General features: G+C 34.8%; 3 protein-coding genes and 1 non-coding gene across 8 annotated transcripts in view; 1 reads left to right on the top strand and 3 right to left on the bottom strand.

Annotated features, from left to right (window-relative positions):
• LOC119829310 (adenylyl cyclase-associated protein 1) overlaps window positions 1-13,166 on the top strand; it is a 28,057-nt gene extending 14,891 nt beyond the window's left edge. For all 4 annotated transcript variants that reach the window (XM_038351778.1, XM_038351776.1, XM_038351775.1 and 1 more), the window contains 5 exons: window positions 2,225-2,406; window positions 6,103-6,207; window positions 6,469-6,570; window positions 10,719-10,862; window positions 12,031-13,166. In XM_038351778.1, the coding sequence (XP_038207706.1) occupies window positions 2,225-2,406; window positions 6,103-6,207; window positions 6,469-6,570; window positions 10,719-10,862; window positions 12,031-12,120 (623 nt within the window). In that variant the 3' untranslated portion in view covers window positions 12,121-13,166. The remainder of the gene's footprint in view (window positions 1-2,224; window positions 2,407-6,102; window positions 6,208-6,468; window positions 6,571-10,718; window positions 10,863-12,030) is intronic.
• On the bottom strand, window positions 7,739-9,707 carry LOC119829312. Its single transcript, XM_038351779.1, has 5 exons — window positions 9,348-9,707; window positions 9,125-9,250; window positions 8,779-8,989; window positions 8,387-8,652; window positions 7,739-8,308 (listed from the first exon to the last, which is right to left on the bottom strand). Exons 1-5 carry the CDS (start codon window positions 9,519-9,521, stop codon window positions 7,979-7,981), a joined length of 1,107 nt encoding a protein of 368 aa, XP_038207707.1. The 5' UTR covers window positions 9,522-9,707; the 3' UTR covers window positions 7,739-7,978.
• Window positions 13,167-13,734: 568 nt separating the features above from the next.
• LOC119829772 overlaps window positions 13,735-23,862 on the bottom strand; it is a 33,056-nt gene continuing 22,928 nt past the window's right edge. The window contains exons 3-13 of one of the 2 annotated variants that reach the window (XM_038352474.1): window positions 21,169-21,346; window positions 20,625-20,859; window positions 17,864-20,550; window positions 17,553-17,759; window positions 17,169-17,339; window positions 16,955-17,090; window positions 16,522-16,728; window positions 15,942-16,103; window positions 15,410-15,693; window positions 14,803-14,972; window positions 13,735-14,419 (exon numbers count right to left, since the gene is read on the bottom strand). In XM_038352474.1, the coding sequence (XP_038208402.1) occupies window positions 14,030-14,419; window positions 14,803-14,972; window positions 15,410-15,693; window positions 15,942-16,103; window positions 16,522-16,728; window positions 16,955-17,090; window positions 17,169-17,339; window positions 17,553-17,759; window positions 17,864-20,550; window positions 20,625-20,859; window positions 21,169-21,346 (4,827 nt within the window). In that variant the 3' untranslated portion in view covers window positions 13,735-14,029. The remainder of the gene's footprint in view (window positions 14,420-14,802; window positions 14,973-15,409; window positions 15,694-15,941; window positions 16,104-16,521; window positions 16,729-16,954; window positions 17,091-17,168; window positions 17,340-17,552; window positions 17,760-17,863; window positions 20,551-20,624; window positions 20,860-21,168; window positions 21,347-23,862) is intronic. The other variant, XM_038352475.1, reaches the window with a different exon arrangement.
• On the bottom strand, window positions 23,727-23,798 carry Trnaq-cug. The gene has a single exon. It is a non-coding gene; the product is annotated as a tRNA-Gln (tRNA).

The raw sequence follows: 23,862 nt of genomic DNA, 5'->3' as shown, positions 1-23,862 counted from the left end.
AGATACGAAGGTGTATATTTGAAGTTGGTATCAAAATTTAATAGTAAGAATTTGACAAACAGAAGAAAGTCGAGCGACAGGATGAAGAAGAATATAAACACATAAAAATGCCTTAAATAGACCACCTCGGGCTTAATCCTATCCTTTGAGGCTTTACCAGCGGACTGCTGTTAAAGCGTCTTAATACAACATTCTGAACACAGTACCCAACAATTCGCGGGAAAGGTAAAGCAGGTATATGCTTGAGGTACACAAGAGCCTTGATAGCCTTCGCTAGTTACATTTAAGTCCCCTGTAATAAGGTGCAGCTTCACTTTAATACCAGAACACAAGTCCAAACTCCGAAATTGCACATGCTTATAGCGCCGTGTTCGAGTTTCGCGGGTTCCGCACCTACTTAACAGAAAAATTACAGCCACTGGTTATGCTAGCATAACATTCACATTTTTGTGGTTAATCTAGCTTTATTAGCACTTTTAGAAAATATTCGCAAATGGGACTAATATTCGTACTTCATCGCAAAATGGATTACACTATTTCTAAAATCGTCCTCATGATCCTGTAAAATACGAGTATTTTGCCTTTCACTGACGCAAAAATGAGTTTTCAAGTCCCACTCAGAATTATTAAAAAAAACACACACACACACACCTGAGTCTCAGCTGGGTTGTAAATACAGTACCGCTACTTTATTACTCTATACCGTTTTTTACAATGCGACTCTATAGACTTTATAATTTAATTTTTATAGAAATTTATATGTATAGAGAATCTATTATATTGCGGTTTCTACAAACCCCCTGTGTGAATAAAACTTGCATACTATATGCATTGTGTGAAATATCTACAGCAGATTGTGGATACAATGCCCTTCATAGCAATACGAGCGCAATGAGTTTTGAACAAACATTGTTTGTTTGCTCGTTAAAATTCTAGAAAGCCTTTGTCTAGTAACTAGTTGAAGAGCCTAACTTTTAATTAGCCGTGGCCATAAAGTATACGGTTTCACAAATTGTTTTATTTTATATTTCTACATACCAACAAAATCTATTAATTCCCGTAGCATCGAAACACAATTATCATAATTAAAAGTGCTTGGTCGTTGGCCCTCTCTGAATTCAATTTTAATAATGCCGTATCGACATTTATGCGCGTATTAATTAACATATACGTGAGCTTATTCGTATTGGAAACACTCGTATAAACAGACCTATAGGTCGTTTCTGAAGAAAGACAAGATACCTAAGTATTTATCGAGAGTTTCCCAGTACAGTAAGTAAAGAATATAATATTTCGAGACACAAATGATTAAAAAAAAAAAAAAAGAGACACTTTGAGCTATTGGTTTATTCCTTGTTGTTTGAGTATTGAGCTATTCTAATATCATACATAATCCTTTGTACGTATAATATACATAGTAAATTCTCCTTGAAATTAAATTAACTTTTAGAGCCCTGGGATTACAGCCCCAACTCCTTAACGACTTGGGGGATTTAATCATAGAAAATATTGATCACAACTCAGAAATGATTTCATGCTTGTATTACTTATTATATACTTCATGATATATTTGATATAATATTAAAAAAATATTCATTTCTCAAAAAGAAGTTTTTCTAACAAACAATATATCAGTTGACCTTGAACTAGGCATTCCCAATAACTCATGATACAATAAAAGGGAACCAATATACATTTAAATAATTCTTTGCACTCGTATTTTCACCGTAAATGCAACGCTCGATTCTGTGAAAATGCCTCTTATTGGAGTATGGAATAATGTTATATTTTTGTTATATTTTATATTTTACATATTTAATTAGGTAAATCAGCAGTTCCGATCATACATGGAACAATTTTTAAAGAATAGGAAAAATTCGATCTTGAGGCAGGATTCGAACGCGTGTCCTTCGTCGTACCTTGGCAACGCTTGACCTCTCACCCACGATCCCACCTCAGCAATCTTATCAAAAATTTCTTCTATTCTTTCGATTTTCATCGTGCCTAAGAGCCCACGCTATCTATTGAGACAATTAAGACTCAATCAATATAAAACATTATTTGAATGATTACAAAATGGTCTCAATGGAACGCGGCCTTTGTTTTTGCTGATTTTTTTTAATTCTATAGCTTTAAAACGCTGTATAATTGAAAAGTATTCGGTTAATATACCTTCAACGAACCACGTTGGACCAACAACCTGTAACCCAGCCCAAACCCGCAGACCTGCGCAAGGTGACGGCGGACATGCAGACGCACAAGAACCCGCAGCTGCGGCAGAGCCCGGCGCCGTTCAAGGCGGCGGCGCAGCCCGCGCGCGCGCCCGCCCGCCCGCTGCCCGCGCCCGGCGCCGGCGCGCCCGACAAGCCGCCCGTCTTCGCGAGGGACGGCAAGAAGTGGCTGATTGTGAGTACACCGCATTTCTTTGCTTTTTTTTTAATGTCAAAAGCATATAATATAGTCATGATATATAAATATAAATAGATTCAGCTCTTTTTTTTATGTCATGAGTGTGATACTTCCCCAGTGCGAGCTGGCCCAATTTGTGCCGAAGAGTGCTCGATTACCACACACAAAAATCGTTTATAAAACATTTAAAAGCAACATAAAATCTTTTGATATTTAATTCTTATTTAATTGTAAGAATTTTTTAGCAGCGCAACTTAACAGATAGGTACATATGATGTTACTTATTTACAAAATTGTCAAACTAAACTAACGTTTATTAAACAGGGTCCAGCTTAGACGCGTACGAATGTATACATCAAATACAGTAAAATCAAAATAAACTGATCAGTTAATCATACTTCATTACACGTATATTGCACAAAAAAAAATAAAAAAAATGAAGTGTCAAAATTCCGCCAATAAAGTTTTTCATGGATGTGTATGACATTACATCAGACATGAAAAATTTCAACCTACCCAAGAACTCATAATAAATTTTGTACTAAAAAGCCATTTTGCAGCAAGGACATGTATTTGCTATATTACTTTCAGCGAAAGGGTAAGATATTCCGACTTTTGTGTGCCGCCGCTGCACGTAGTTGAATAAACCATTTCGATTTACTGCTGCAAAGTGAAACATCAAAAATGCATCAGTGTACTCAGTTTAAACGTGTTTCGCTACATTTACAAGGAAATTTGTATGGAAATACGTTATATTGCTTTTACGTGGTAGAGTAAGTAGGATATTTGTCGGCAAAAAAAAATTATGACTCATTACAGATATACGACGAATATTTAAATCTGGTTACTTAATGCACCACTTAAGATATTTTTGGAGCATTAAACACGTTCGAAGTGGCGATCTTAGCTGAAATAACATAAGATGGCAACGACATAATGCTGATTCAGTAAAATCTCACACTTTATGCAAAATTGTAGCAACATCGTCTCGAACAAGCTTTTGTCAGCTCGCTGTGAGGGATAAGAGCGTATATTTTCTGCTCTAAAGCCTTTCAATTCAACCGTTTTTCGTTATACTTTTATTCGTAGAAAACGAGTGGACAATCCTTGCTATATTCTGCCATTTCAGAGGGACGTAATATTCTTTTATTGTTTACTAGTTTATTTAATATATGTTATTATAAATATAAACCTTCCTCTGGAACCACTCTATCTATTAAAAAACCCCCATCAAAATCCGTTGCGTAGTTATAAAGATTTAAGCATACATAGGGACATAGATTTATACTATGTAGTGATTCACAGCTTGAATAGGTCCGGAAAACTGTGTTTCCGATATTAAATTAATATTGGTGAATGAGCTTTGTGGTTATAAATTAAATTTGGTTTGAAACATTGTTTGTTAACAGACAGAATTTATAAACATAGCTTTATTTCGGAGAGACGTTGTGCTAGGTAATAAATGCTTTATACAATTATTTTGCCGAGTTTCTATGAAACATCTATTAAAATGACCGATCATTTTTTCCTTTGGTAACACGCGACTAAAAACGTAGTAATTTAGGAATTTTCAGATAATAGCAGGAAATTAAAGAACAACACTCGATATTATAAAAGCAGCAGGGGAGTCGTAAACGTATTTAAAAATTTATTCTGGTATATATTCTCATTACGATAACCACATTGGCGGACAAATCTAATCGCAAAGCGTTATTTATTTTGTTGTGCCACAGATGTCCGCAGTCGGAAACGTTGGCAGGTGCAATTATAAATTATCCGCCCCACTGCCTTCCTAAAGCTTACCTGCCTACTTTCCATGCCCCTTTGAATCCCGAGCTTTGACGTTATTTATCCAATGTATCAAATGACCAATTAAAAAGTTACTTTATCAAATAAAGCTATAACGGGCCATCTTTGTCGGAAGTACGATTATAAAGATCGTCTCGATTGCAGGGATGTTTGTAATTGGTACACCTAACTCATTGATGATAAGTCTATTTGGAAACAACTTCTAAAAAAGGAGAAGGTTATCAATTCGAGTTTTTTTTTGGCTTTGTTACCTTCGATCGGGTTAAGCGATTTTAATTATTCTTTTTCTAATTGAAAGCTAGTGTTTCCCATGTTGTCAAATTTAAATGTTGACTTTTTCTGTCAATTTGAAGGCGGGTTTGTTGTATAAAAATATTATATTAGACACATACAACATAAAACAAATATTGTACATCCTTTCTTTCAAAGGACTGAATCTCTGAGTCCTGTTTCGTACAAATATCATTTCCTCAATACGAAAAAATTTATGTATTTCTTTTATCGACACAAAAGCCTATCTATCAAGAAATTGACTTTTTCATTCCGTATCACAGGATCAAAGTATGCACGAGCATTATCTCACTAGGCAAATAACATGATGAGATTGTTGCCTTCTTTGAATAAAATAATGATAGTAAAAATCTTGTCCGATAATGTATTCTATTACACATAAGCAAAGGATTAGTTTTGCAGAAATGTTTGCTAGACAAACAGGTCAATACCAATGTGGAGAGCAAACAATATTAAGACGTCGATACTTTGAAAGTATGATTTATTCATAATGCTCCCGGGACAGTTTCGTAACAAAAGAGTCCCGTAGTTGCCACTTCGGTTAAACTTGAATTATGGGAATTTAAACTTTATTTGAAACGTAAACAGAATACAATTTTATAAAGAAATTATGCAGCCTCATTTCATTCATGCGGTTGAGTAATTCGTATTTCTCCGTAGACAGTATACAAAAATTGCAAATAGTCCATGCAAAAGTGTGGGGGTTGGTAGAAACTGAATTTCAAGTTTGTAGGGAGGTTCTTTGCTCCGCGGTCGTCATCTTAAAAAAAGCTGGTTTCGCGCTTTATCTCCTAACTATAAATTCTACGGATAATTTCCCATATTATATATTATTTGTTGCAGATTGAATTTTCTAAATTTTGCAATTTAATTTTTATTAATTTTATTTATTTATTTCGGTTACTGCTCCGAATTTAATCGAAGTTTATCAAATCTCAAAAAAAATGTTTAAAAAGATATCACACGCCTTAATTTGCTAAACGCGCACTGAGGCCCTTTTTACCTATTATAGAATATAAGAGGAAGTCGGAGTTGTGATTGTTTTTAAGGTCAAATATTTTATTCCATTTTACAATATTTCATAAAGAGAATACGAAATTAAAGTCAAATATTTCCCTTTAATTTCGACTTAACGTTGAACAAGTTTTAAATTAAATCATTTGTTAAGCCGGCATTGCTTTTGACGTTGTTTGCGAATTATTTCGCGGGATACCTACTGGCGACGCTCGAAATGCAGGGTTTTAATATACGCAGCGGTAAAAGATATTGTTGATCAAAGCCGACAGCCAAATATTTTTTCATAATTTACCGACTGCTCTTGTTTGAGGACGATTTTTGTTCAAAGTTCCTTTTATGAAAGTATGCATAACTAGAATATATTTTATCTTCTATTCCAAGTTCGCGACAACACGACATAACATATAATTGAAATTAGTTCTTAAATTAGTTTTCTTACTTGTCTTTGCCTATTACGTAGGAGGGGGAGAGCTAGAAACCTTGTAAAATATAATTGGTTTCTACTTAGCTATGGATATTAATTGAGAGTGAACTATTAATAATCAAGGATATTATAATTTGTTTGTTATTTCTCAGGAATACCAAAAGGGCAACTCAAATCTCGTAGTCGAGAACGCAGATATGAACAACATGGTATACATGTACAAATGCCGCGACTCAGCGCTTACAGTTCGTGGGAAGGTAGTTATCTCTTATTTTATTATTATAGATTTCTATATACATGTTTTGTTTATGTAGAAGATATCTCACTGTACCTTCTTCTGTACATTTCTTTGTGTCATAAATACATACATCACGTCAATGAGTTGAAAAAAGTTAAATTGAGAACATTCGTTGTTGGTAATGTCGGTTAAAAACTATATCTTAATGATGTTTTCTATCTACGTAATTTCATATTTTATTCATTACGTAATTGTACAAACGAATATCTTTTGTTCTAAGGTGAACGGCGTAATTCTGGACTCTTGCACCAAATGTGCCGTAGTGTTCGACAACCTGGTGTCTAGCATCGAATTTGTGAACTGCCAGTCTGTACAGATGCAGGTGAGATATTGTATACGTAGTATTTGGTTTTTAGAGATTTTCAACGTGTAAGCGAATCTAGGAAGTGATAGGTATGTATATAACAAAGAAAATATTTTTTTATGCGGGTACTTAAGGTCGCCGCCTTCTACCTCTGCAATTGGTACAGGTAAAGGATAGGGAAGGGATTGGCGATGCGAATAAAGGAATGGGACTGGGAAGGGTGAGGAAAAGGTGCGCAATTTTCTATGATTTTTATAAAATGACATAAAACGTCTTCATGTCTATAAAATATGAAATTATTAAATAATTAAAGCATTGTTTACGAACTGCTGATATTCTGTTATCAAATTTAGTAAGAAATGTCTTAATGAGGCAATGTATCCAATGATCCGTGTACTTTATAACAGTAATTGAATAAAATATTAGGTAAGAAGAAGAAAGTAATGTAAAGCATTACCTTTAAACATTACATTTAATTAGAATGCTAACAAATTGTTCCATGTAGGGTCGCATTTGAGCAAACGATGTAATGTTTTCCCATAAAATGAAATCTCCTCCGGCTATTAGGTCTACTAGGTCAATTTACTTACTTAATGGCTTCGTATATTAACCGCCGGTATCATAATGAAAACTATTATAAAATACTCAAAACGAATAAATTTGCACATAGGCAAGTTCCTATTTACTATTATCACAATGATCTGGTTTGAACAAATATTAAATATTAGGTTACCAAAAATATTTTATATTTTGTTTGTCATTCAACTAATACTTTTATTTAAGCTTAATGGAATTACATTTTAGTATAGTAGATAATTGATATAGTTTTCTTTATTTCCATTTGTATTGTATATGCGAATGTCACGTAGCTTGGCGGCTACATTTCCTTGTTTATGTCTCTTTTTTTTATTTGGATATATGTTTGAAGATAAAATTTTGTTTTCTGAATAGGGTGAATTTTGGTGAAATAAATAGTTAATGACCTTTTCGCATTTAGTATTTAAAATCCACGAAGAACAAAATTTTCTTGTTCACACATGCAAAGTCGCGGGGAAACCTAGCTTAAGTATATTACTTATCTACCTGTGAAAACATTTAAAAGAATGTTATATTCATATAAATTCATGATGAAGCATTGAAGGTATATAAAAAAAAACATTTAGATGTTTATTCGTTACGTTTTAATTCATAAACTACATAGCTATAAGGGTTACATTGCCACGAGGTCACGACAGTCGCCGTCTCCGCTCGCCTCGCTCCCCAATTCCTCTATCGCCATCAGACTCGTAGTTTCTTCGGGAACTACCATTAGACTACTGGGCTGCCTCCCGTTACAGTCACTCGGTCTCAGAGGAGAGTACTTATCGTGTATGATCACTGGATTATCATATAGCTCCTTGGAGACGGCGGTTTCGAAATCCTAAAATCAGAAAAACTTAGGGTATTCGATGCAAATATGAAATGTATTATAGGGAGTTTTACTTACGTCGAAATTACAGATGCACATATTATGCTGGTGCATGTAAGAGTTTTGGGTCCAGCTTAGACTATACTCGTCTGGACCGTTATCAAGACTGTTCCTGAAATCGTTTTCAGAATCCGAGTAATCTCGAGAATTGGACCTAGAGTCACCCATTGCCTCTTGAGGCGTCACTTCTATATACTGAGGGTTCATGTTTAATAATGATAGCTTGCTATTTATGGCCATGTTCAGCGTCTTTTGCCAATCGTCTAGTAATTTTTTAATGTTATCCATCTAAAATAATGGAACAAAGTTATTAATGTGCATTAATTTCCAAAAATCACACGAATACATTTCAAGATATTCCTATACCTTTTTCTTTAACAATGCCTGTTTATTAGCTCGTCGCAAGCGTTTCTGTTTGATGTAATGCTTAAGATATGCGACCTTGTACACATTGGTCACTCTGACGATCTTCACGTGACACTCCTTACTGTCGCTGTCGCTTATCGAGGAGTACACGCTGTTGTCTTGGCTCAACGGCTCGCCCGAATTTTCTCCACACATCTTCTTCGGCTCCCATTCTGCAATCTGGTCGCACTTCAGCTCCTTTAGTAATTCCACTATGAATTCGCTTTCTGAAAACGTTTCTATGAGACATAACGTGCATTATAAGCACTAAGGATGCTAATCGAGTGATTTAGATTCCGGTTATGTTGGCCTAACTATTCCTTTGTACTTTTTACGAATGGTACGAACGATACCTTCTTCGGGGGTGCAGTGCACGTTGATATCTGAGTCGTCTTCCCAGTTATTATTGCTGTTGATGTTGCGGCGTAAGTCATCGTCTGTAGCAATAACTTGGCGCACCCGCGCACGCACTCTCCGCAGTCGGTCAACACTCCTTCTCAATTCTTCTACTCTTTCCGCAAATTCTGCATCACGTACGCTTAGTTTTGTTGTTACAATTTGAACCTAATAAAGGAAATCTTACATAATTTTGTTCCTTTAAAACTTCCATAAACATACTGAGTAATGCAATATTTCAATCCATTTAAGGAATTAATTATTTATAAAAGAAGTAATATTCTTGAAAAGCACTTATCGAACCTGCAATTGAAGGTCTTCAAGCTCGCTTTGTTTCTGTTTTAATCGCTCCCTTGAAGTTGTGTAAATACTTTTAATGAATTTGTGCATATAAATGCCTGTCGGGACGCACTTAATTAAAAACATTATCTGTAAATCATTTCACAATGTAGAAAAGAATTGGAAGAAAGCTTCATTAAGTTTACTAATAACTTTATTAAACACGTACGTTCAATAATATTCTTACCACATTAAATAGAGTAAATCGTGCATATATTGCGTAACAGATCCTTATTATATATTGGCCAAATGGTATCCCGTAATTGTTTATGATGGTTTCCCAATATTTACTAAAGTGTATCGTTTCTCCGTTTGCAAATTCTTCTTTCAGCACAATCGATGAATCTTTTTCATTTATCATTATATAGCTGCGACCGTTATCTATTGTTCCGTTGGTGTGGAGAAAAATGTATATCTATGAAAATAATCATTAATTAAAATATTATCAAAAATTAATAAGAACAAGACGTATGCATGATAGTTGTGTGACACATGAATTATCCTCTGTCAACATAATTCTATGTTTAAACTTTGATAGCGGTAAAGAGAATTTAGTGTAATATATATGTAAAATAATTCTATAAGTTTGATATTTTATATATATAACATGATAAATGGAGTGAAATATAAGGATATCGCTATTAAAATTAGAACAATATTTATAATACAACACACGATTGTGAGTTCAAGCTCGTAAACAAATAAGATGATCCCAATGGAATGCAGACATGCGTTAAATTGGTTTATCTCTCTGAAATATTATGGCTACTAAATACTCGTTTATTGGTTTTACGGTTAGCTCTGTGACAAAGAGATATATTTTAAACATATTTAAAATCTGTACGTATAAAAATGAATCCCTATTTCCCTTGGTCACGCTTTCACGCGACCATGGCTGCACCGATTTCATAAATTCTTTCACCATAAGAAAGCTGTAATTACACTGAGTGACATAGGCTTATATGTATCACGGATGAAAACGGGGGCGAACAGCTAGTTAGATTATAAATTACTTGCATTGTAATACCATTTTATTTATATATTTATTATAGTTTAGAAAGTATATTTTATATTTATATTTATTAGGTAGCAACTGCTATACATGTAGCTTTAGAGCTTATTGAAGGAATCCCAACTTCGTCTGAAGGTGTAACAACATTCCTTCCATAGTTTGTGTGTTACAGTTCAGTAGAGGGTTAACTTTGCTCCCTATTATTCGAAATGTTAATTTAAATTTGTACGAGAACATTATCAATATTTCATTGGAGAATGCAGAGGTTTTAAATTTATAAAGTGTAATTTTTTATTCCACTTAATTGATGAGATTTTTTTTTTTTTACATTTAGACATAAGTGGATAACCATAACTGTCTTATATTTTACGTATGTATGCTAGTTTATTGAAAAAATTACTTTTAAAGACATACACTTGATTACCAAAATCATCCTTACGTAAATAATATATTGCTCCTTCGCAATGTTTTCATACGAAATATTGCGAACCTTATTCTGATAAAAACAAAGTTGTTTTTAGTATCTAATAAATCATAAATATTCAGGTACTAGGCAAGGTGCCGACCATATCGATCGACAAGACGGACGGCTGCCAGATTTACCTCTCGCCGGAGTCGCTGGAGGTGGAAATCGTCAGCTCCAAGTCGTCCGAGATGAACGTGCTCGTGCCCAAGGGAAATGGCGATTATGTATGTATATTTTTTATTATTATTTTATATTTATATTTAGTTTTCCCTTTGTATTATATGAGTAAGTATTTGCACGTTTCACTAATCGATATTCTTTACAAGAAAGTCTTCTATGTCCTTAAACAAAATTATTTCTTGCTGTTTCCTGCAGTACGAGATTTGTTCTGGTATCCACCAAGAATGAAACTTATGATGACATTGTTTACGTCCACACATTAAGTAGACTCAAATATGCTGAACATTGTATAAATTTATTACTATATATGCAATAACAATACATTGTTTAAAAAAAACAGTTTCAAAATGTTTGGTCGAGTAAATAAATGTTTGATTTTTATGTAGCAAATTTAAATTGGAGCAATGAAGGTTGATAACGTGTCAAAGAACAGATATGAATTATGTTAAAACTTTGGGATTATAAATTATGAAGGGACAGAATTGCGTTATAAATTAAATCGACGTCAAATTTTATACTTTTTTCAAAACGATTTTAGATTTAGTACATTAAAGATAAAAAATAGGTTAGGTTATATTTGAATAATTTAGACAACTTTTTTAAAGATTTTTTAAAATTATTATTGTTAAGATGATTATAAAAAATACTTATACATTATAAACTATACAAATACTACAGTATTATATAAACGAGAAAGTTCTGTTATCCTCTCCCGTTATAACGTTTTCAAACAATTTAAAAGCCATCATCGTAACACTTAACTAATGTTGCCATTAATATCGTTATTTTTAATGACAATCCACTATAAGCAATTAATGTAAATCTTTTAAAAGTTCCGGAAAATTCGATTTAGGATAACTGTATTTAGAGGACTTAATATTCGTGCTTCTTTATCAATTATTATTACTTAGTTTTTAATGTACATTACAATAGAAATATGTTGTTTATACGAAGGATTTTTCGCGTAGTGGTTGCTTAATAAAAACCTGTGATAAACGGCGTGTTTGTATGCAATTGTAAGATTATCTTAAAATAGAAAAATATATGAATAAGGTACTAATTATAAAAAAAAACGTAGTTAGTCATTATTGTAATAAATACATGCATTTTATTGTTACAAATTTCAATAATATCTTATCATGAAACTATCCTCTAGCTGTGAATTCGCAATTTCTCGACATATATTATTTAATATTAATTCGGTGTTTTCAGACGGAGCACCCGATCCCCGAGCAGTACAAGACGGTTCTGAACAAGCCGCCCTCAGGCCTCATCACAACTCCGGTCGAAAACAAGGGTTAAATTACCTGGATATAGAGCTAACGACGATTGGTCTTGTATGCAAACTAATAGTATTATTTAATTAGAATTTTTTTTTAATTGTAATCGGTTGCCAAATGACTTTTTTTATGACAAGTTTGTGTTTTTACATACTAATGGTATGTTATTCTCGATCAAACTATGCTATTAAAACGTTTTTTTTTTTTTCAATTATTATGATTTTTTCAAAGTTTGCGCAACACATCGTCGTTACCTCTCCACACAACAGCTCTCATCGGCTGCGGGATGCATACATCTCATTTTCTATCTTTATAGCTCTACTAACAAGCTCGGGACGAGAATATCGTTTAAATTAGTCATTATATGCATATTTTGCACGGTCTAGTTCAATTAGTTCACCCGCGTCCCGAACTAGTTCAATGCACAAACTTGGTACGTAAGGACGATAGCTCCGGGGCGCCATCTGCCCGCCAGCTATGGAACTAACTCATCGTTTCTTGCTCATTTCGCTCGATACTAGGTGTTAAGATATAAATCTAATATGACGTAGATAACTTCAATATTTACTGGCCTTCATGTGTAATGTTCCTTATATTGGTGTTTTGATTTTTGACGTCGGAATGATAGACCATAAAGGCTTGAGTACCGCTGTGTACGGAGTGTAGGCTTAGATTTAGTGTAAGGAGTGTGAAAGTCTCGAAATTAACTTAAGATTCGCATCGTTTGCTATCTCGTTGTGCGATAGCGACTCAAACCCCGGCAAGCGCGAACCGTATAAGGGCTTTTCTAACTGTATTACGTACTACATAATCTGTAACTATAACTTGTGACGGTTTCTCAATAAACATTTTAATCTAGGACATATTGTATTTTAAATCGATGTTTGTAATAAGTAATTTGTATTGTGTTAAAGTACTATAACTGATAACTAATATAAATCAGTATAATTTGTGTTTTGATATTCGATATAACGATCACTACGTCGCTAAGAACTGTAATTATTTATTATGCCATCATTATTTTGAAATATTATAATTTATTTGTCAAGAGATTAAAATACTTTTTAAGAAGCGCGAGTTTTATTTTTTCCTGATCATATTTAAGTTACATCATATGGAATGTGTTTATAAATACAAAAATTTAATTTACACAATAACTGATACTTATTTAACCTTTGCTTTTGTTATTTAAGAGTTTTATTTTTATATAAGAGTTTTTTCCTTATTATACAACATTGCCCATCGCCTTAATAAAACCGTATAAAAAATCATACTAAGGTTATAAAAACCAAGAGCTTGTCCATTTGCTTTTTTATTAAAAAACTAGCTTTTCGTTCGCCCGGGGTTTCCCCATATGCCGTCCGGGCGTGGGATTTCCGCTATATAAACTTACTTTCTCGAGTTACTGTCAAATTTCATCCAAGTCGGTATAGTAGAAGAAGAGACGCGCGGAGTTACTCAAAATATTAATAGGGATTAATAACTATCAATTAAAAATATTTACACACGAAAAATATACCTATAAATGTAGACTCAATAGTGAACAGGGGATGTGTAGTGAAATTAAAGGAATAAAGGCAATCTGATTAATGAAGTTTAGAAAAAAGCCTAAATTAATGTAAATAAAACAAAAAGTCGTGTAGATCGTTTTATTCATGGCTCACATCGTCCATTCGAAGATTATAAAATATGCTAGTTCAAACGGAAAAGGTTATCCATGATTTCGCAATAAATAATTACTCGAAGCACTACAAAATGTAATCAGGCGAAAGTATAATATTACTGCTATATGTACAAAGCCCTAAGGTAAATATAAAATACAAGTAATATGAGATTCGGCTCAATATAATTATGTAACTAGTTCACTTAAGTCTACTTATAAAATATCAGTCGAAGTCGATTTTAATCTATCATTACTGGCTTATAAACTCTCAATCTGGATTAAATCTAGTGGAGTTAAGTTCTAATTGGCTGCACTGCCACTCGTCACTGCCGTCAGAACATTCTAGAAAGCCGTTGCACACGCTGGACGCTGGCAGACATTCTCCGAGTGGGCACCTGAATCCCCTACAGGTATCAAAGGTCTTCGTAACTTTAGGCCTCTTGTTCTCAGCAGTTTCTAAATCAGCGTAGAAATCTTCGTCGGAATCTGTCTCGTTACTTGAAAATGTGGTTTCGTTCTTAGTGGGTGTGTACGTTTCTATGACGCTGTCTATCCAATCGATGTAGTTTGAGACTTTAGTATATACTCCGGGACGGTTTGCTCTCGCGCATCCATACCCATTACTCGTTACGCCGTAAATATACCACCGTTCCGATTCCTGAAAATATGTATGTGATGTTGTAATTAATAATTATTGAATACCCTTTATTGGATAACCAAAAATATGTCTTCTATTTGCCAATTTAAGTTTCATTTACAAATTACGTACATTTTAAATATTCCATATTCCATACACGTACATAAATCATGAAACCAACAAAATAGTCATTTTACATTAGTATACCCTGCGTTTTCCTTGTCCACCAGGTTGTCTGGAAGAGATCGCTGCTTAAGCGATAAGACCGCCTGTTGTGCTCTTCATGTTAATATTATGTTTTTATTTATATCCTGTTTTTTACTCTTCTTGTAAAGGTGCACAATAAAGAGTTTTTGATTGATTGATTGATTGAATAGTCATCAGCTTAGTGAACTTTCACGTACTTGACACATAAGCGGTCCGCCCGAGTCACCAAGGCACGCGTCTCGGCCGCCACGCTCATAGCCCGCGCAGAACATGTCCTCCGTCACGCGGTACAGCGGCAACAGGCGCGTGCGACGACGGCACTCCGCTGTTGATATCACTGGCAGTTCCACCTCTTGTAGCGTGTCCGCTGTGATTTAACATATTTGCTCTCTTTAAAAACGAATGTTTAAAAATAAATATATTGCGATTACAAAACCAGAATCAATGTAATTTACATCATATCATACATGTTCAACGGTAAGTGGATGACAGCGTAGTTCTTAATCTATAGGTTTTTTTATACGAAATTTTCTGTGGAATGAAGAGATATTATGACAGCCTTATCCTCTCATTCATTCTTAACATGTAATTAGCAACTAAGTTTAATCGATTCAACATATTGGGGAGATGCTAGCAACATTGAATGTTGCGAAGTTGATAACAACAAGTTGAAAAGTTCTTGGCGTGTTTACTATAAATAAGAATGTGTGAAAGGCTTTCTAAAAATAAAGATATAATTCAATAAAAGCGAAAATGTAAGTAATCTTGTGAAAATAACATTCAATATTTTATTAAAATACATACGAAACACTCGTTCATGTTCATATAGCTGTCCCCAGCCAACAACAGTGCAGTGCTGTCCTGCGGGAGGTTGAGCACGTGGCGGAGGCAAGCACGCTGGCCGCAGTCTCGCATGTAGCGGGAGCGGGTCCACTCGCAACAACGCTATGTCGTTGCGGAAGCCGCGAGGGGCATATCGGGGATGTAAGACCACTTGGCGGACTCGCGCGATCCGCTCCCAGGGCCCGCGCGGCCACGCACCGCGTCGCAAAGCGCCAAGTCGCGCTACCCAGTGAGCTTCGGTCGCTCTGAAAATGGAAGATATCACGTGATTTGCAGACGCCATAACACAAGAATTGGAAAATACAAGATAAAGGAGACTTAAATTGGCTATTTTAATTAACAATTGCACATTTTTGATAACACAGAAACACAACAATTTCCTTTCTAATACTGTAAACGTTTAGAACGGAGATTTCACTTCAAGTTTCACGCTTATGAAAAATATAACGTTATAGAACAAAATTAATTTGACTAGTTAAATTTAAAAACTCACTGGTAGAAACAATGGCTAGCAGACAGCAGCCACTGCGCAGATATTAGCGTCGCTCCACACTGGAAGTCTCCGTCTCGGTACAGCGCCGCCTGCCAAGGCCACGCGCCCGCCGCCGCGCCGCCACCGCCGACCACCCTGCCCCACCGATGGCGATTAACATCCCTAACCAACACATACCAGCTGCCGACACTGACTAACTTGCACGAGCAAGGTGCAATCAGTGATCTTCAGCGATATCACTGGTTAGAACTTAAGATAGGAGTTATGCAAACATATGTGCAGGTTGACTACCTGACTATGAAATAGCCAACTGGCATAACACTAGCAATATTGGATCTGTTTCAATTTCACCACTGGATTTAGGAAGTACAATGAATGAAATTTACTTTAAAACCCTTGACATTTCAATGGTACTAAAAATTCTATGACCTTAATCATTTGACGTCATAAACTTCTCGATCAAAACGCATATACTAATTTAAACGCATTAAATATCACGATACTTTTCCTTAATCCTTTGTATTATTAACATTTTGCCATACAGTTTGAACTTAATAGCAATAAATGGAGCTAATTTTACCTTGGCTGCTGTGCATCAGCATGAGGTCGAATACCACAGTCCAAGTCCTTGCACCGCACTCGCAGAGCTCGATGGCGTGCACACGTGGCCCGTTTGAACGTCAGTCTTGTGTCTGCAGCTCGTGCGTTCGCGTTATGCCACACCTCCCAGTACCCAACTGAACTAACTTTCCTGCCTTCCCGGGCTTCACGAACCAAGGGGGCATCCCTGAAATTCATACGACATTATTATATATACATGTTCCAACACTTATAATAGAGTTAAAATTTTGATTTTTGATTAGTGCTTTTCTGATATCAATTATTAAACTTGTTCATGTTTAAAAGCAATCGAACTGAAAGTAAAAAATAATAAGGTTAAAATATATGGTACCTCGCTAATTACATTTCTTAGATAGCGACTTCAATGAATAAATAGCTAATAAAAATCTTACTGGAATGTCATAGCTCGGCAGACCGCTCGACCCAGATCAGGTAACTGCAAAGAACTATGAGCTTCGTTTACAACGTCCTCAAAACTTTCAACACAAAGACGTCCCCAAACACCACGTTTTCTCACCATAACGAAACCTAAAAGAGAAAGGTAAGTAACGTAAATCATGTTATGATACGTGCTTTATAATATTAACTGTAATTAAAAATATATACCTTCTTCATTATACGGTATAACTTCATTATCTTCTGTCATTTCATCCCCTAGGGCGACGCAACTTTTTTCATCATCACCAAGAGGACAATCGGGGTTACCGTCACAAACCTTATTCATTTCCACACACTGTTGAGCGTTCGCACAAACAAACTGCCCTTCTCCACACCATTCTGCATAAAAAATACAAGAAATTTAAAGATATTATACATACTACTAAAATTATTGAAGCGAAAGTAAATCTATCGGATGAATGTTTTTGGATGGTTCACTTTCAGCAACGACGACTGTCACGTGATAACATGAAGTGTATACAAGTGTATTTAAGATTTATTACGGCTTGCTTAAAATTTAATATCATGTATGTATTGCACAATCAATTTTACCACATTTTTTCTCGTCTGAATAATCCCAGCAGTCCACGACGCCGTCGCATATTTTTGCCTGAGAAAACTCAGCACGCAAATAGTCTGCGCACGAACAAGCTCGCTCGTCCTCTCCATCTGGACAATCTATGAGTCGATTGCATCTAGACGTTAATGGTAAGCATGTCCCCGATGTACATCGAAAGGACGTGGAATTATTACATTCATCTGAAATGAGCATTCATATTAAAAAAAAATCATTATATGGTCTATATGATAATTAGGGTCTCAATGTATCATGGTATATTAGGTTTGGAAGCAATATTTTATACCTTTTTCGACTTTTTCCTTTTCTTTAGGGGGCTTTTCATAATAAGGTTTGCTATTACTTTTTTCCGAATTATCAAAATTATTCTCATCTTGTTTTGAAGGTTGAATTTTATTATACGTTTTTGTTAATATTTTAAAGCCTGCTTGATTAAGGGTGTAACTTGATGGAATAGCTTTCGTTGATATAACCCCTCCAGGTGAACGGAATAAACTGTTATTGCTATTATTATAATCTGATATTGTAGCAAGACTTGCAAGTTGTTTTAATTTATCTACTGTCAGAGTACTTGTTTGGTTAATGGGTATCTCCAATACTACATCAGGTTCTAAAGCCAATTCATATGAAGGTAAAATTTGAGTTTTGTTTGCTTGTTTACTGCTAACGCTTCCAGTCACATGATAAGAAACTCTATATGTCCCTTGAGGAATAAAGGTAGTGTTGATCTTATCATTACCAGTGGGAATAAATTTGGTGAAATTATCATTAGATTTTGGTAATCTATTGTTGCTATGAATTGTACCATCATCGACTTTGATTGCGTCTCTCACGCTAGTTGAATAACTCTGTCCATCATATTCATAACCTTCATCCATATTCGTAGCAACCGTTATTATTTCAGAAGCTTCTGGAATAGTTTCTTTAAAATCATTTAAATGGTCTCTCAAGTTTGAATCGTGAACGTCGCTGAAGAAGCCACGAACACTTTCCTTGGCACTTTGTGATTCAATTTTGGGCCTGGGTCTTAAGGGTCTATTCATACCAAGATTTGATTTTGCTGGTAGTAGTGTAATGATGGCAGGTGTAGTTAGCTCCAATTCTTCATCAGACACAACCTCAACATATCCAGTGATTGAGTCATCATCATCTATATTAGATATATTCTTTTTTAAATTTTCTTCCTTCGCATCTTCAAATCTGCGTTCCGGTGGCTTTTCAGATGTAGTTTGAGTGTATTTCTTTATAATATCCGTCAAATTTCGAAGGATTGAAATTTTACTTTGGAATTTTGGCGTAGTATTTGGGAATAAAGCATCATTTTTGGTAATAATCGCTTGTAATGTATCATTGTAATATTTATCAGGTGCTGTTTTGTTTGCTGCATCATTATTATTGGTAGAAGTATTTACCAATTCCCATGTGTGGATGGGTGCGCTTGTAGAAGGAATCAGTGAAACTTTGTTATTAGGTCGTTTTGTCGAATATTCTTTAACACGTTGTTCATCGTTTCTTTTAGTTGTCGAAACATTCGAAGATATTTCACTTACATTATAATTAGCGGCAGTCATACTAGTAATTTCAATAGTTGTTGGAGTTATTGTACTCGTAGTAAATGTATTATTTCTTTTCACTATGGATGTTCCATCTACTAATATTTTTTCCGTATCATTGTCACTGCGATCGAATTGCATTACATTGATCGAGACTGAAGTTGTCTTATCTTTCGGCGGACGCTCAATGGGCTTACCGTCGTTATCATCAATACTGTGTTTTGACTCTGATACGTCCTCAACTACTCCACTTATTTTGTCTACAGGCAAAGGATGAGGCTTAGGGTAACTAGAGCCTAAGGTTTCCATATCTTTTAGAGGAGGAGCATATGTAGGTAATGTAAAGCTTGTATATATAGGACTTGGGATATAAATATCTGCGGCTAGATTAGGATCAACATTATACAGACCACCAGGCCTTCGAACTGGCTTTTCTTTGTGTTTTGCAGGTGGCATTGGTGTAAGCATGCTCTCTAAAACTGAAATGTCTTCCACTACTTCTGCGACACCAATCCTATCTTCAGGGCCTTGTTCACTTACTTCCTCTTCTACAATTGGCACTCTGCTAGTTGTTTCATAGTAAGGTCTGGTGATAGGGCGCCATGGTTCATTATCAATAACATGCGGAACCGTAAAAAGTGTATCAATTTTGGGAATATCTTTATCGTGGTTTTCATTCGTAAGTAGATCAAACAATATTTGAGATACATTGTTTGTTGTAGTTAAAATTGTAGTGCTGGATGGAGTTGTTGAACTTGTTGTTGTAGAAGTTTGAGTAATCGGTTGTGATTTCTTAGTTGTTCTCTCAATTTCTTTTTTTATCGTTGTTTCTGTTTTTGGCTTTATATTTAATATTGATTTTATTGTAAATGGTCGGTTTTTAGGTGTAGTTACTGATGATTTTCTTGGAGTTGTTGTTTTAACAGTTGTTTTCGTTGTAGGTTTTACTGTCGTGGTTGTTGTAGATGTGTTTTTTGGTGCTTTCGTAATTGAATGGTGTTTGCGATTGTATTTATCGTCGTGCTTACTTTGTTTATTTTCTGTTATATCAGCTTCTGTCTTAGTAATTTGAAAAGATCCAAAAGAACCTTGTACTACTGGTATATTTTCTGTATCAATTTCAGGTTCATCCAGATCTTTGTCTTTGCCTTGATTAGGTTTAACCGTGGTCTTACGTACAACACCTACTCTGCTTTGTTTGTCTTGTCCGTTTTGAGTTGAAGATATTTTGGGGTGACTAGTAGCCAAGCTTTCATTAAGAGCTTCCTTTACATATTGCTCTGAGTGATATGTATGTTCCAAATCTCTTTTTATTACAATACTGGTTGGATCAATTTTTATTTGCCCGAAAGCCGAATGTTTCGATTGTATGTCTTGTATTAATACATTCTTCAATGTTTCTTCGATGTTTGACACGGAACTGTAATACAACACAAACCATTTAATTTTGTGACATATTTTAACATTTTTCATTTCTGCAGCTTTTTTACTTACCTTGGTATTTTTCTTCTATCTAGATATAGTCTGAAATGTACATCTAAACGTCGATCACCAAAACCGGTTACAATAGCACCAGTAAAGGCTTGTCGTAATGGCGAAGGGGCAGCGTACACCTGCCGTAACGACACGCCATACCGTCGCGCTCTCTCCCTCCACGCGGGACTCCCGGGAGCTCCGCCGTACACGTCCCCACGGGTCACTCGCAACGTGCCCTCGAATGTCATTATTGCTGAAAATTCAAAACAATCAGTTTTTAAAAATATGAAAGAGCTCGTAACCCGACTTATTTCATTTTTGTAATGCTTTTTGAAGAATTTAAAAAATATTTTAAAACGAATTACCTACTTTCGATACTTATAGTCTGACATCCGTTTATTCTTACTTTTATATTAAACTTATTTATTTATCTTAATGAGTATCGCGTCTATATAAGTTGTGGATTATTAAGTGAGACTTAACATATATTATATTTTCAAAATTCCCATTAAACATATGTATTACATATGTATATAACAAACAATTAAATATCAACACTTACGTTCCCCATTATCTGGTCTCAAAGCGCCCATATAAAATGCTAATGCGGCAACTGCTAGGACTGCGACAGCGGCAAGTAGAGCTCCCCCTACCAGTGCCGCAGAGCAAAGACCACCCCCTCTACTTCCACCTCCACTACCAACTCTCGGGTACCCTCCGCCAGCAAAGCGGTATTCACTCTGCAACAAAAGTAGACACATTTTTTATTCGTATATCGACACAAACTTAATACATTATATAACCTTAAAGTTATAAAAACTAAACAAGTATTACTTAAACAATATACCCATATAATGCGAGATACGTGGTTCGACATTGACCCATGTTATGAACTTAAAATTTAATTACTTTAATAGCAGAACTAAAACAAAAATAGTTATAATTTAATTGAGTATGTATTACATGTATCATATTTATTATGCATCATATTAATTCATCATATTTCGGACTCGTCAAATATCTACGTCGGGAAATGTGGCCAAGCAGTCAAACCAACGATTACCGTGCCAATGCCGCTGGGAACACTCTAATAGCTCTCTGGGAAACGCCGCCGGTGGGCTGTATATCAATCTGATATACTTAACAACGACATTTCAACGTCTATTTGATCGATTTAACATACGTTCCGATTTGACTCATTTGGCTTGTTTTTAGTTAACAAATTGTCAGTGCTTTCAATCTTTGCCATTACATTTTGAACCGCGTCAGCTGCTTGTACCTACAAGTGATAATAGAATTTCATAAGAAGGAGACGTCCATTTGATAAGAGATGCAGACCACATATGATTAACATTTATCCCATAATTCATTAAACTTCGACTAAACTCTCCTTAGTAAATCAACCAGGTGAGAAGGAAATAGATAGAAAAATGAAAGAAAGAAATAAATAAGTAAGTAATGATAATGTAACGTCAATTGGTCAATAGTTATAATCAAAAATGTCTTTTCATACATATATTTAAATTATACCCTTTTTTTGAGTAATTATATGAATAATATTAAATTATATAATCAGTAAGTAGCCACAAACGCACCCGCTGTCGAACCAGAAAATTTCAGGAACTGGGCCTCAAAAATATAATGGTGGTTCAAAAATTCTTTGCCCGTGTTATGACATTCATTTATTTATAAAACAATTTAGAACGTCTCAGATATTTCAGGGACCCTATGCTATTTGCTTATATAATGCATCACTTTCAAGAAAAAGCTCCGAATTACGATGAGACAAATATTTCGGCCAGATGAGTTTTTGCAGCAATAATTACCTCGTGGCAGCGGCATCATTAAAAGGAGCATCGCATTTATAAAGACGAAGAAATGGGACGTGGAGATACCTTCCTGTCGCATCCAATAAAGAATAATACGGTAAAGTGTGACTGCAGTCATTAATGCTGACAGGAAGAAAATTTCGTCAACTAATAATTCTCTGAAGATCCAGACCACCCAACACAAATAATATTGAAAAATGTTTCTTAATGTGTGCTTATAAATTACATGTTTTTCATGTTGTTAATACGTGTGATCATATGTAAAATTCACAAATAGGTAATCATTTTTATATAGTACTAGCTGTGCCCCGCGGTTTCACCCGCGTAAGTCCGTATCCCGTAGGAATATCGGAATAAAAAGTTGCCTATATGTTAATCCAGTTATCCAACCGTCTACGTACCAAATTTCATTGCAATTGATTCAGTAGTTTTTACGTGAAAGAGTAACAAACATCCATACATCCATACTTACAAACTTTCGCATTTATAATATTAATAGGATTATACAATGTAGATATATATTATTTTCTATCAACAATGCCGCCAGTTGGCATAAGTGATCATATACAATAATTGAAATAATAGAGAAAATTTTCCAGAATGTCATCTATCTTTTTACCAGTTTTCTACACAACTCTTGTTTGTATTGACAGAATCGAAAAAAATACCTGACGCCTAAAGACTCAATGTGGCAACTTATGATAAATTTGTTAGGATTATTGAATCATTCACGAGCTTTCTCGTCCGTCCGTCGATACCGGGGTATGGACAAATTTATATTACATATATGTATCACTGTACCCAACATTCGTAAGTAATTGTAGCAATTTAAATTACCCTGCAAGTAATGAGGCTTTTGAGTCTTACCGACATTTCTGAATCTTGCCATCACCTGGATCATAATTCAAAGAAATGAGTAATTAAGGAACGCCTTGAAAATTTTATGTATAAACATAAATAAACATATTACATGTAAGAACAAAATTGTAGCATCTTTTTCGTCGTAGATACATAATATTATCCTGAATTAATAACACATATTACAATAATATTATGTATGCGAGAATTGTGTGTTACGAATGCATCTACATTCATGTATTCATTGCATTTATAATGAAATCACGTTTTCAATATGCACATTATGGGAACAAAATAGTTTGTAGTTATTTTTTCAAGAAATATTTGAATGTTCTTCACTTCATAATTGCAATTTTAGAAAGCAGCAAGTACTACGACTACTAGATATAATATAAAAAATAGGGGAAAAAGCAGTTGTTTCGGCGCAAAAGTCAGGTTCCACCGAGATTTGAACTCGGATCGCTGGATTCAGAGTCCAGAGTGCTAACCATTACACCATGGAACCGACGAGTTGCCTGCTCTAAAATGTTGATTATATTTTTAAACAGATTATTTTTGGTAAAACATAA

This window comes from Zerene cesonia, chromosome 10, assembly GCF_012273895.1.
Source record: "Zerene cesonia ecotype Mississippi chromosome 10, Zerene_cesonia_1.1, whole genome shotgun sequence".
Taxonomy (NCBI): domain Eukaryota; kingdom Metazoa; phylum Arthropoda; class Insecta; order Lepidoptera; family Pieridae; genus Zerene; species Zerene cesonia.
The sequence above is the reverse complement of the archived record's forward strand: the minus strand, read 5'-3'. Positions and strand labels throughout refer to the sequence as shown.